The following is a 14,803-nucleotide window of genomic DNA, read 5'->3' on the forward strand; positions in this document are numbered from 1 at the left end:
AGGGACAGAGAGAGAGAGAGGAGTATAAACAGGGACAGAGAGAGAGAGAGGAGTATGAACAGGGACAGAGAGAGAAGGGAGTATAAACAGGGACAGAGAGAGAGAGAGAGGAGTATAAACAGGGACAGAGAGAGAGAGGGGAGTATAAACAGGGACAGAGAGAGAGAGAGAGGAGTATAAACAGGGACAGAGAGAGAGAGAGGAGTATAAACAGGGGACAGAGAGAGAGAGAGGAGTGTAAACAGGGACAGAGAGAGAGAGAGGAGTATAAACAGGGACATAGAGAGAGAGGAGTATAAACAGGGACAGAGAGAGAGAGAGGAGTATAAACAGGTACAGAGAGAGAGAGAGGAGTGTAAACAAGGACAGAGAGAGAGAGAGGAGTATAAACAGGGACAGAGAGAGAGAGAGGAGTATAAACAGGGACAGAGAGAGAGAGAGGAGTATAAACAGGGACAGAGAGAGAGAGAGGAGTATAAACAGGGACAGAGAGAGAGAGGAGTATAAACAGGGACAGAGAGAGAGAGGAGTGTAAAACAGGGACAGAGAGAGAGAGGAGTGTAAACAGGGACAGAGAGAGAGAGAGGAGTATAAACAGGGACAGAGAGAGAGAGAGAGGAGTATAAACAGGGACAGAGAAAGAGAGGAGTATAAACAGGTACAGAGAGAGAGAAAGGAGTGTAAACAGGGACAGAGTGAGAGAGAGGAGTATAAACAGGGACAGAGAGAGAGAGAGGAGTATAAACAGGGACAGAGAGAGAAGGGAGTATAAACAGGGACAGAGAGAGAGAGAGAGGAGTATAAACAGGGACAGAGAGAGAGAGAGAGGAGTATAAACAGGGACAGAGAGAGAGAGAGGAGTATAAACAGGGACAGAGAGAGAGAGAGGAGTATAAACAGGGACAGAGAGAGAGAGGAGTATAAACAGGGACAGAGAGAGAGAGGAGTGTAAACAGGGACAGAGAGAGAGAGGAGTGTAAACAGGGACAGAGAGAGAGAGATGAGTATAAACAGGGACAGAGAGAGAAGGGAGTATAAACAGGGACAGAGAGAGAGAGAGAGGAGTATAAACAGGGACAGAGAGAGAGAGGGGAGTATAACACAGGGACAGAGAGAGAGAGAGGAGTATAAACAGGGACAGAGAGAGAGAGGAGTATAAACAGGGGACAGAGAGAGAGAGAGGAATGTAAACAGGGACAGAGGGAGAGAGAGGAGTATAAACAGGGACAGAGAGAGAGAGGAGTATAAACAGGGGACAGAGAGAGAGAGAGGAATGTAAACAGGGACAGAGGGAGAGAGAGGAGTATAAACAGGGACATAGAGAGAGAGGAGTATAAACAGGGACAGAGAGAGAGAGAGGAGTATAAACAGGGACAGAGAGAGAGAGAGAGGAGTATAAACAGGGACAGAGAGAGAGAGGAGTATAAACAGGTACAGATAGAGAGAGAGAGGAGTGTAAACAGGGACAGAGAGAGAGAGAGGAGTATAAACAGGGACAGAGAGAGAGAGAGGAGTATGAACAGGGACAGAGAGAGAAGGGAGTATAAACAGGGACAGAGAGAGAGAGAGAGGAGTATAAACAGGGACAGAGAGAGAGAGGGGAGTATAAACAGGGACAGAGAGAGAGAGAGAGGAGTATAAACAGGGACAGAGAGAGAGAGGAGTATATACATGGGACAGAGAGAGAGAGAGGAGTGTAAACAGGGACAGAGAGAGAGAGAGGAGTATAAACAGGGACATAGAGAGAGAGGAGTATAAACAGGGACAGAGAGAGAGAGAGGAGTATAAACAGGGAGAGAGAGAGAAGGGAGTATAAACACGGACAGAGAGAGCGAGAGAGAGAGGAGTATAAACAGGGACAGAGAGAGAGAGAGGAGTATAAACAGGGACAGAGAGAGAAGGGAGTATAAACAGGGACAGAGAGAGAGAGGAGTATAAACAGGGACAAAGAGAGAGAGAGGAGTATAAACAGGGACAGAGAGAGAGAGGAGTATAAACAGGGACAGAGAGAGAGAGAGGAGCATAAACAGGGACAGAGAGAGAGGAGTATAAACAGGGACAGAGAGAGAGAGGAGTGTAAACAGGGACAGAGAGAGAGAGAGGAGTATAAACAGGGACAGAGAGAGAGAGATCAGTGTAAACAGGGACAGAGAGAGAGAGGAGTGTAAACAGGGACAGAGAGAGAAGGGAGTATAAACAGGGACAGAGAGAGAGAGAGATCAGTGTAAACAGGGACAGAGAGAGAGGAGTATAAACAGGGACAGACAGAGAGAGAGGAGTGTAAACAGAACAGAGAGAGAAGGGAGTATAAACAGGGACAGAGAGAGAGGGGAGTATAAACAGGGACAGAGAGAGAGAGGAGTATAAACAGGGACAGAGAGAGAGGAGTGTAAACAGGGACAGAGAGAGAGAGAGAGAGGAGTGTAAACAGGGACAGAGAGAGAGAGGAGTATAAACAGGGACATAGAGAGAGAGGAGTGTAAACAGGGACAGAAAGAGAGAGAGGAGTATAAACAGGGACATAGAGAGAGAGAGAGGAGTGTAAACAGGGACAGAAAGAGAGAGAGGTGTGTAAACAGGGACAGAGAGATAAAGCGAGAGAGTGAGAGTGAGAGATGCACAGTGTGTGCATGAATGTACAGTACCAGTCAAACGTTTGGACACACCTACTCATTCCAGGGTTTTTCTTTATTTTGACTATTATTTACACTGTAGAATAACAGTGAAGACATCCGAACTATGAATGAACACATATGGAATCATTTAGTAACCCACATTTTTTTAAACAATTTATATTTGAGATTCTTCAGAGTAGCCACCCTTTGCCTTGATGACAGCTTTGCACACTGTTGGCATTCCCTCAACCAGCTTCACCTGGAATGCTTTTCCAACATTCTTGAAGGAGTTCCCACATATGCTGAGCACTTGTTGGCTGCTTTTCCTTCACTCTGCGGTTTAAAAATTTGTAGGAGGGTCCAAACTTTTGACTGGTACTTTGTGCTTGTGTACCTGTATATATGCCTCATCTGACTGTTGCCTCCTCTTCCTCAGGTACGTTTGTGATGCATCTGGCAGCCTTCGATCATGATGACAACACCACGGCCAATGGGATGGTGCGCTACCGGATCCTTTCCCAGACGCCACACAGCCCCATCCCCAACATGTTCACCATCAACAGCGAGACCGGAGACATTGTCACCGTGGCAGCAGGCCTTGACCGCGAGGTTAGTAACCCTGGTAAAGCTGGTGGGATGTGTTCTCAGAGCCCAGAGATTTTGCTGTTAAGGTCAGAAGAACTCCTGGCCCTCCGGATAATGTAATGTGATTGTCAAGATTGTCAAGGTTCATTTCACATAGTGTGTGTTGTGTTGTGGTAGCACCAGTGCTGGAACTGCCTCTGGGAACAACCTGGTCTCAGAGCATTTCGTATTATTTTGTATGTAAATCCAAGACACTCGATTTAGTATGAAACAGTACATACAGTTGAAGTCGGAAGATTACATACACTTAAGTTGTAGTCATTAAAACTAGGTTTTCAACCACTCCACAAATTTCTTGTTAACAAACTATAGTTTTGGCGAGTCGTTTAGGACATCTACTTTGTGCATGACACAAGTAATTTTTCCATTAATTGTTTACAGACAGATTATTTCACTTGTAATTCACTGTATCACAATTCCCCAGTGGGTCAGACGTTTACATACACTAAGAACAACCACTCCACAAATTTCTTGTTAACAAACTATAGTTTTGGCGAGTCGTTTAGGACATCTACTTTGTGCATGACACAAGTAATTTTTCCATTAATTGTTTACAGACAGATTATTTCACTTGTAATTCACTGTATCACAATTCCCCAGTGGGTCAGACGTTTACATACACTAAGAACAACCTGGTCTCAGAGCATTTCGTATTATTTTGTATGTAAATCCAAGACACTCGATTTAGTATGAAACAGTACATACAGTTGAAGTCGGAAGATTACATACACTTAAGTTGTAGTCATTAAAACTAGTTTTTCAACCACTCCACAAATTTCTTGTTAACAAACTATAGTTTTGGCGAGTCGTTTAGGACATCTACTTTGTGCATGACACAAGTAATTTTTCCATTAATTGTTTACAGACAGATTATTTCACTTGTAATTCACTGTATCACAATTCCCCAGTGGGTCAGACATTTACATACACTAAGTTGACTGTGCCTTTAAACAGTTTGGAAAATTCCAGAAAATGATGGCTTTAGATGCTTCTAATAGGCTAATTGACATCATTTGAGTCAATTGGAGGTGTACCTGTGGATGTATTTCAAGGCCTATCTTCAAACTCACTGCCTCTTTGCTTGACATCATGGGAAAATCAAAAGAAATCAGCCAAGACCTCAGAAAAAAAATTGTAGACCTCCACAAGTCTGGTTCTTCCTTGGGAGCTATTTCCAAATGCCTGAAGGTACCACGTTCATCTGCACAAACAATAATACGCAAGTATTAACACCATGGGACCACTCAGCCCACAGTAAAACAAGTCCTATATCGACATAACCTGAAAGGCCGCTCAGCAAGGAAGAAGCCACTGCTCCAAAACCGCCATAAAAAGCCAGACTACAGTTTGCAACTGCACATGGGGACGAAGATCGTACTTTTTAGAGAAATGTCAAACAAAAATATAACTGTTTGGCCATAATGACCATCATTATGTGTTTGGAGAAAAGGGGGACGCTTGCAAGCCGAAGAACACCATCCCAAATGTGAAGCACGGTGGTGGCAGCATCATGTTGTGGGGCTTCTTTGCTGCAGGAGGGACTGGTGCACTTCACAAAATAAATGCATTCATGAGGAAGAAAAATTATGTGGATATATTGAAGCAACATCTCAAGAAATCAGTCAGGAAGTTAAAGCTTGGTCGCAAATGGGTCTTCCAAATGCACAATGACCCCAAGCATACTTCCAAAGTTGTGGCAAAATGGCCTCAGGACAACAAAGTCAAGGTATTGGAGTGGCCATCACAAAGCCCTGACCTCAATCATCTAGAAAATGTGTGGGCAGAACTGAAAAAGCGTGTGCGAGCAAGGAGGCCTACAAACCTGACTCAGTTACACCAGCTCTGTCAGGAGGAATAGGCCTAAATTCACCCAACTTATTGTGGGAAGCTTGTGGAAGGCTACCCTAAATGTTTGACCCAAGTTAAACAATTTAAAGGCAATTCTACCAAATACTGATTGATTGTATGTAAACTTCTGACCCACTGGGAATGTGATGAAAGAATTAAAAGCTGAAATAAATAATTCTCTCTACTATTATTCTGACATTTCACATTCTTAAAATAAAGTGGTGATCCTAACTGACCTAAGACAGGGAATTGTTACTCGGATTAAATGTCAGGAGTTGTGAAAAACAGAGTTTAAATGTATTTGGCTAAGGTGTATGGAAACTTCCCACTTCAACTGTACATTCATTTTGAGTTGCATCCCCTTTGGCCCTCAAAACAGCCGCAATTGATTGGGGGCACAGACTAGAAGGTTTCAAAAGCGTTCCACAGGGATGCTAGCCCATGTTGACTCCAATGCTTCCCACAGTTGTGTCAAGTTGGCTGGATGCCCTTTGGATGGTGGTCCATTCTTGATACACACAGGAAATTGTTGAGTGTGAAAAACCCAGCATCATTGCATTTCTTGACACACTCAAACCAGTGTGCCTGGCACTTTCTACCATACCCCATTCAAAGGCACTGAAATATTTTGTCTTGCCCATTGATCCTATGAATGGCACACATACACAATCCATGTCTCAATTGTTTCAAGGCTTTAACATCTCTTCATCTACACTGATTGAAGTGGATTTAAAGGTTGACATCAATAAGGCATCATAGCTTTCACATGGATTCTCCTGGTCAGTCTATGTCAGTGTATATTTGCATTTTATTTTTCAACTCACGTAAGTTAGTCTTTGAGTCTTCAACTGTGTGTGGCTGTAGGTTGTCTGTCATGGGTGTCTGTCACCCCACGTCACGCTCTGCCCAGCATTTTCCAAGCCGTCCCCCTGAGGTCACCTTGTTTATGGAGCTGTCACATTATGACAACATCCTAACATCTTTGTTTACGTGACACGGATGTGCTTGTGACAACACCGTCGACGCATCACCCCAGCCACCTGTCACTGCTGACAGCCCTATTAACAACACCGTCAACGCATCACCCCAGCAACCTGTTACTGCTGACAGCCCTATTAACAACACCGTCAACGCATCACCCCAGCAACCTGTCACTGCTGACAGCCCTATTAACAACACCATCAACGCATCACCCCAGCCACCTGTCACTGCTGACAGCCCTATTAACAACACCGTAAAGGGAATCTCTCTGCTGCATCACCCCAGCCACCTGTCACTGCTGACAGCCCTATTAACAACACCATCAACGCATCACCCCAGCCACCTGTCACTGCTGACAGCCCTATTAACAACACCGTAAAGGGAATCTCTCTGCTGCATCACCCCAGCAACCTGTCACTGCTGACAGCCCTATTAACAACACCGTCAATGCCGTAAAGGGAATCTCTCTGCTGCATCACCCCAGCCACCTGTCACTGCTGACAGCCCTATTAACAACACCGTCAACGCATCACCCCAGCCACCTGTCACTGCTGACAGCCCTATTAACAACACCGTCAATGCCGTAAAGGGAATCTCTCTGCTGCATCACCCCAGCCACCTGTCACTGCTGACAGCCCTATTAACAACACCGTAAAGGGAATCTCTCTGCTGCATCACCCCAGCCACCTGTCACTGCTGACAGCCCTATTAACAACACCATCAACGCATCACCCCAGCCACCTGTCACTGCTGACAGCCCTATTAACAACACCGTAAAGGGAATCTCTCTGCTGCATCACCCCAGCCACCTGTCACTGCTGACAGCCCTATTAACAACACCGTAAAGGGAATCTATCTGCTGCATCACCCCAGCCACCTGTCACTGCTGACAGCCCTATTAACAACACGTCAATGGAGCCTTCAGGTGTGTGTTTTAATGTCACATGCACAAGTACAGTCAAATGCCTTTCTTGCAAACTCAAAATCCAACAATGAATGAACAGTGTAATACTGGAAAAAACACACGAGAAATAAGAAGATATATGAAGAACACAATAAGTAAGTAAGCATACTATATACATGGTCAGTTCCAATACCATATCTACAATGTGCAGGAATACTGGAGTGATGGAGGTAGATATGTATAGGGGTAAGGTGACTAGGCATCAGGATATAAGATAAACAGAGTAGCAGCAGCCTGGATGTAAATTTGGTGTGCTTGTGTGTAGAGTCAGTATTAATGTATGTGCATATTATGTGTGAGTGAGCAGATGATGGAGAGTGCAAAAATAAAATAAAGGGTCAATAAAGATACAAGGTTAAATCAGAGAGTCTGTGTATTTATTTTGTTAGCTATTTATCAGTCTTATTGCTTGTGGATAGAAGCTGTTCAAGAGCCTGTTGGTGCCAGACTTGATGCACCGGTACCGCTTGCCGTGCTGAAGCAGAGAGAATAGTCTATGGTTTGGGTGCCTGGAATCTTTAACGAGTTTCCAGGCCTTAGTTCCACACTGCCTGATACAGATGGCATGGAGCTCTGCCCCAGTGATGTACTGGGCTCTCCGCATCACCCTCTGTAGCACCATGTGATCGAGGGCGGTGCTATTGCCATACCTGGCAGCAATGCAACCAGTCAAGATGCTCTCAACGGTACAGCTGTAGAATTTGCTTTGTATTTGAGGGCCCATGACAAAAAAATCTACCTCGTAAGGGGAAATAGGCGCTGTTATGGCTTCTTCGCGACTGTGTGTGTGTGTTTGGACCGTTTTAAGTCTTTCGTGATTTGGACGCCGAGGAACTTGACGCTCTCGACCTGCTCCACTGCAACCGCATCAATGTGGATGGGGGCGTGCTCACCCCCCCCCCCCCCTCGTTTCCTGTAAGGGGTACAATGGTGTTGAACTATGAGCTGTAGTCATTGAACTAAATTCTCACGTAAGTATTACTCTTATCTAGGTGGGTGAGGGCAGTGTGGAGAACAATTGATATTGTGTCATTGCATCAAACACAAACAATTGAGAATGTTTCTGTTTGTTAATGTGTGTGTGCAAGGTTGGGTAGGTTACCTTCTAAATGTAATCCGTTATAGTTACTAGTTACCTGTCTAAAATTGTAATCAGTCTCGTAACTTTTGGATTACCCAAACTCAGTAAATTAATCTGATTACTTTCCTCTTAAGAAGAAGAAGACAAAATGAATAATACCAATTGAACAATATCTATTGCAGGACACACTTTATAGTTATAGTTTTACATAGCTGGCCATAAACGGACTTTGCATTTTACTCTATGGGTTGGTTATGTAGGCTTATTCTAACCCATTGCTTTCTACTACACAATAATAAAATAGGCTACTGTATATATTGACATTAAAATCCAAAGTCTGTCAGATTTCTAGTCATTGCAATTGATTGCATACCTTTTGATCTTCAAGAATATGACTTGGAAATATACAGTGCCTTCGGAAAGTATGACTTTTCCCACATTTTGTTATGTTACAGCCTATTCTAAAATTGATTTTTTTTAAAAAAGGTTTTCCTCATCGATCTACCCACAATACCCCATAATAACAAAATAAAAACTGTCTTTTTATTTTATTTAGCAAATGTATAAAATAAAAAATTGAAATATCATGTCATGACGGTGGCCCTTTTTGGGTATAGCTAGTGGCTTCTCTCTCTCTCTCTCTCTCTCTTAAACCCAGGTTCAGGTTCTGTTATCTCAGGTCGGAAATTCCTGGAGGAGACTCTCTCCCCCTGGCCATGCAGACAGAGACGCATAGAGAGAACAAAGGATTTCACATGGTGAACTCCTAAATCCCTAAAATGAGGATTTGATACAAAATGTCCACTTGTGAGAAGGTGGGAATGGTCCGTGGACACTTAAGGGAAGGGTATGACGAGTGTGTTTCATTTGGTGACCTCAGAGAGGACAGGAAACACACATGACTATATCTCTGAATATGTACATTTCTCAATGATGGGGTTTGCATCTAATTCTTGTATAAAATGAATGTGTAAAGATGAAACTATTTGTGAAATGATATAATATGATGTTAAACCTTTAATGTGAAAGAATTGTATTCCCTTTAAAGTTTAACTAAGTCATTGGCCCCGTCCCCGTGAGCACAGACATGATCTGGTGTGGAACAGCCCTTTTCTACTGTACAAATAAAAAAAAGTCCTGAGGAAATCCTATTCAGACCACGCGTACCTCGATGGACACCGAGGGGGCACAGGTTGAGTTCAGACCACAAAAACCTCAGTATAAGGTCAAGTTGTAATGGTTGTTTAATTCCTAACCATACCACGTGGAGCATTGGCTACATGGCGGGAAATGGTTCAACTCTATCGATCCTGACAGAATAAACTCTATCGATCCTGACTCTCTCGATCGACTATCGATCCCCACAGAATAAGAGCAAATCTTAGATACTAATTACTAGTCTGCAGCAAGAAATGATGTCAACCTGGGATGCGAAGACCGACAGCCGCCGAAACATCTATTCTATAAGAACATTTCTGAAAGGTACTCTGAAGTATTCATTCTAACCACAAAAGACTGAACTTTCCAACAGAAGGAGGATTCCAACAGAGATCACGATGACACACTGGGCGTAAATATATATTGATTGCAATTATTCCCGAATTAGTGAGCGTTCATGTGCTAATCAACTGTGTAGTGACTCTTTTTGTCTTTCCCGACCTTCTCAGTCCACACCCACTTCCCTTTGTCCACCAAGCCGTCATATCGGCTTAGCCCACTAGGGAACCTCCCCTATCATTTCCTTGTAACCATATCTACTGTTTGTTTGTCTATGCATTTCTGTGATTATTTATTTAGTTAGTAAATAAATTATTAAGACAGTTGATGTATGGATGATTCATAGTAAAGGCTGGGTTTGTGCAGACAACCAACAGTTTACAATGTTTGGAATGAGACTAACGTGAGATAAAGAATAATTCATTAATTTGAAGACTAATTGATCAGATATTAAAATATCTGAAGAGTTATATTAGGAAAATTATAACTTTGTAATCTGAAGAATTTCCTTGGTGCCCCGACTTCCTAGTTAATTACATTTACATGATTAGTTTAATCACGTAATAATAATTACAGAGAATTGATTTGATAAAATAACAGACTTCATTTTAATTATACAAAGACACGACAATAACTTTTACATAACTACTCAAACCCTTTACTCAGTACTTTGTTGGAGCATCTTCGTCAGCGATTACAGCACGAGTCTTCTTGGGTATGACGCTGCAAGCTTGGGAAAACCGTTTGGGAAAACCATTCTTCTCTGCAGATCCTCTCAAGCTATTTTAAGATCTCTCTAGAGATGTTTGATCGGGTTCAAGTCCGGGCTCTGGCTTCTGTCTGGCCACTCTACCATAAAAGCCTGATTGCTGCAGAGATGGTTGTCCTTCTGGAAGGTTCCCCCATCACCACAGAGAAACTCTGGAGCTCTGTCAGAGTGACCATCGGGTTCTTTGTCACCTCCCTGATTGCTCAGTTTGGCCAGGCAGCCAGCTCTAGGAAGAGTCTTGGTGGTTCCAAACTTCTTCCATTTAAGTTGGATGGAGGCCACTGTGGACCTTCAATGCTGCAGAAATGTTTTGGTACCCTTCCCCAGATCTGTGCCTCAAAACAATCCTATCTTGGATTTCTACGGACAATTCCTTCGACCTCATGGCTTGGTTTTTGCTCTAACATGCACTGTCAACTGTGGGGCCTTATATAGACAGGTGTGTGCCATTCCAAATCATGTCCAATGAATTAAATTTTCCCACAGGGGGGAGAGTGGTCTCCCGGGTGGTGCAGTAGCTAAGGGCGCTGTATTGCGCCAGCAGAGACTCTGGGTTCACACCCAAGCTCTGTCGTAACTGGCCGCGACCGGGTGGTCCGTGGGGCGATGCACAATTGGCCTAGCGGTAAGGGAGGGTTTGGCCGGTAGGGAAATCCTTGTCTCATCGCGCACCAGCGACTCCTGTGGCGGGCCAGGCTCAGTGCGCGCTAACCAAGGTTGCCAGGTGCACAGTGTTTCCTCCGACACATTGGTGCGGCTGGCTTCCGGGTTGGATGGCACTGTGTTAAGAAGCAGTGCGGCTTGGTTGGGTTGTGTATCGGAGGACGCATGACTTTCAACCTTCGTCTCTCCCAAGCCCGTACGGGAGTTGTAACGATGAGACAAGATTGTAGCTACTAAAACAATTGGATACCACTGCAGATTAGCCAAATAGTTTCACTTGAGCATAACCCCAAAATGAAGGATTTATTAGCCTACTCTGTTGTTTATTGTGTTGTTGTCATGGAGGTCATTGCCTCAAGTTGAAAAATAAATGCTTTGAGCGCTATCGAAAAGTGCTATTTGCATGGGAAAAATGTGTGCTATAGGCCTATTGTTTTCATTTTTTGTTGGTGAAATTTAGATCATTTGCAGCTGTCTATGTAAAGTGTGTAAGTTGGGAGTATATCTACGTAGTCCTATATGGAGAGAAAAAAAATTATCAGCACAAATTAAATTCATATTCTACCTAAATTAAACTTGTTTTTGACTGTATGGAACACAATACCACGGAGGAGTTTAGAAGGGAGCACCTGTACAGCTATTGCAAGAGAGCATTTTTCACTGTCTGTGCACTGGTCGCAAAAACAATGATTTATAGGCATCTTCAACTTTTTAAATTCAACCGTTATTGGGTTAAAATATACATATACATTTGTGAACAGCCATCCACAACAACCACAATCTGTGAGGCTCAAATTGCTAAATGAGAGAGCAGCAGTGTGATTCACATCAATGCGCAATGTAGGCATCAATAATAAATGACATCCGTATCACCTGTAGGCTACACAACTGCTGTCGTCCTTACCTCCAAGCCTTTATTCAAGTTGGATAATCTTTGGATGCCAACAGCAGTCGCGACATTGGAAGACATAGCTTGGACTTTAGCCTATAAAAGCCTATTCCTGCTTTAGAAAATACTATATAATACACTGCAGTTGAGGAACAATGAGAAAGTAAATCTGCTTTAAAACTTGATAAACTTGTAAGCCCGTGAATGTTTTGGTACACCTACTGGAGAGCTCTTCTTTGTCTACACCTATTCAGCATAATTCACACCCATCTCTTTAAGGATTTGCTTGTGAGGCCATGTGCTAAACAGAGTAAGGTAGTGTAATAAACAACCAAAGATTTCAAGACTAAAAGTGGTGAAAGTATTCATAAAAAGTAGTAGGATACAGAAGGTGTAAACGGCAGAGTGAAATGGTTACTTACATAGAGGAGTCTTTTGTTTTGGAGCTAGCTAGCTAGCTGAAGAATGAACCAAAATCCCAAACCATACTACCATGCACTATGCATGAATCTGCAGGTAGCTAAAGCTAACCAACTAATTTCAATGTTAGCTAGCTAGCTAGCTAATAATAGGCTATAACTAGCAATGCAAATGGCTTTGTGAGATACAAATAATATTACTACACAGATCATACACATAAAATTAGCTAGCAAGCCAGCCAGCTAACGTTAGCTAGCTAGCTAACAGTATGCTTTAACTTCTTGGTGACAGGGGGCATTATTTTCACGTCCAGATGAAATGCATGCCCAAATTCAACTGCCTGCTACTCATCCCCAGAAGATAAGATATGTATATTATTAGTAGATTTGGATAGAAAATCCTCGGACGTTTCTAAAACTGTTTGAATCATGTCAGTCTGTATAACAGAACCTATTTATCAGGCGAAACCCCCAGGGACAAACCATTCCGATTTTTTTGAGGTCACTCTCTTTTCAATGGGTTTCATTGGGACTCCAAATTTCTAAGGGACCTTCTTGCAGTTCCTACCGCTTCCACTGGATGTCAACAGTAGTTAGAAATTGTGTAATGAAGAAGTAGCGCTGTTCAGAACAAGGGTCACTTCAAGTGTACTGTTAGCTAGAGGCACGTGACCAGAAAGCTAGCTACAGTTTGTTTTCCTCCTGTATAGAACACAGATCATCCCGTCTTCAATGTTATCGATTATTTACGTTACAAACACCTAAAGTTGTATTACAAAAGTAGTTTGAAAGGTTTTGGCAAAGTTTACAGGTAACTTTTGAGATATTTTGTAGTGACGTTGCGCAAGTTAGAACCGGTGTTTTTCTGGATCAAACGCGCCAAATAAATTGAGATTTTGGATATATATATTGACGGAATTAATCGAACAAAAGGACCACTTGTGATGTTTATGGGACATATTGGAGTGCCAACAGAAGAAGCTCCTCAAAGGTAAGGCATGAATTATATTTTTATTTCTGCATTTTGTGTCGCGCCTGCAGGGTTGAAATATGCTTTTCTCTCTTTGTTTACGGAGGTGCTATCCTCAGATAATAGCATCGTTTGCTTTCGCCGAAAAGCCTTTTTTGATTTTTGTAGCTTTAATTTGGTATCTTACATGTGTGATTTCATGAAAGTTAGATTTTTATAGTAATTTTTTTGAATTTGGCGCTCTGCATTTTCAGTGGCTTTTGGCCAGGTGGGACGCGTCCCACATATCCCAGAGAGGTTAACTTGCAATGAAAGCGACTTTCTGACAAAAGTCTCTCCTCAAGAGAGACTTGCATAAAGCGGGGCTTCTCTAAGAAGCCAGATGTCTAAGTGTGCCCCCTCTCACCCCTCTTTCATCTATCGCTTTCTCCCCTGACTCCTCTCTCCTACAACACACATGCCTTTCAACACTTTCCCTTCTTCCTCAATCTTTATACTGCCCTTCTTATCCTTAGCTCTCACTTTCCTTCTTGATTGTTTTTACCTGTAGTCTTCTCAGATACAGGCCTCTGGGTCTTTTCTCTTTCCCTTTGTTTCCTCCTGGTCTATGAAGTGTAGAGTCAGTGACAGCAGCTCTGTAGAGTTAGTACATTACAGTAACAGTGCAGTGTAGTGTGTAATGGTGAAGTGGTTTAGAGTTTCCGAGGTGCTCTACATAATTATTGACTTTATTGAATTATTCTTCTGTATTCTCTTTTCTGTATTCTCTTTTCAACTCCCTCCACATTTACAATCATTCTCTGCTTCCACCGGGAATTCCACTGATTTCAAAGCCCGGTAAAATTATTCAGTGACAACAACACTGTTGATCGCTGTTTCTTCCCCATCACTGTCATCAGGTTCAATGAAAATGTTTTTACCTAAATCAGGGATTTCCTCGTCTATTAATTTTCAGAGAGAGTCAGCATGTTACGATCGTCCTCCAGAAACAAGTCCATCACAACTTTTCCCCACTGACCTTTGTCGATAGCACCTGTTTAAATTCAGGGCAGCAATGTTGAGTGTAGTAGCAACAGTTTTGCAGTTCTTAATGATATCTTTCAAAAAAGCTGTGGTAGCAAGGATTATCTACACATATTGAGCAGCTCATGTTATAGACAGAAGCAAGCTACATGGTAGACCAATCAAACTTGTCATTGTCGTTATGAAAAAGTATAAACACAAAATGACAGGCTGCATGACATCAACAGCCTGGGGGACCAAAATAGCATAACTGGTTAACACCAATATACCCATATTTTTCTGAAAATGTAGCTAGCTAGACTCCCTTACCCGTATACATGGATAAACGCTTCTCCCTCTCTGTCACGGATGCCTTAGTTTGAAGATGTAATCCAGACAAGTGTTTCATACAGCAGCCTTCTGTGTTCTCTTTTATACTACTTCCACATTTGTAATCGAA

The 14,803-nt window shown here is 42.7% G+C and overlaps 1 protein-coding gene across 1 annotated transcript in view; it reads left to right on the top strand.

Moving 5' to 3' along the window:
* Positions 1–14,803, top strand: part of LOC109869525 (cadherin-4) — a 187,390-nt gene that overhangs the window by 98,153 nt on the left and 74,434 nt on the right. The window contains exon 5 of the mRNA XM_031804093.1: positions 3,052–3,224. Within this exon, the coding sequence (XP_031659953.1) occupies positions 3,052–3,224 (173 nt within the window). The remainder of the gene's footprint in view (positions 1–3,051; positions 3,225–14,803) is intronic.

The sequence above is a fragment of the Oncorhynchus kisutch genome, linkage group LG24 (assembly GCF_002021735.2).
Source record: "Oncorhynchus kisutch isolate 150728-3 linkage group LG24, Okis_V2, whole genome shotgun sequence".
Classification (NCBI taxonomy): domain Eukaryota; kingdom Metazoa; phylum Chordata; class Actinopteri; order Salmoniformes; family Salmonidae; genus Oncorhynchus; species Oncorhynchus kisutch.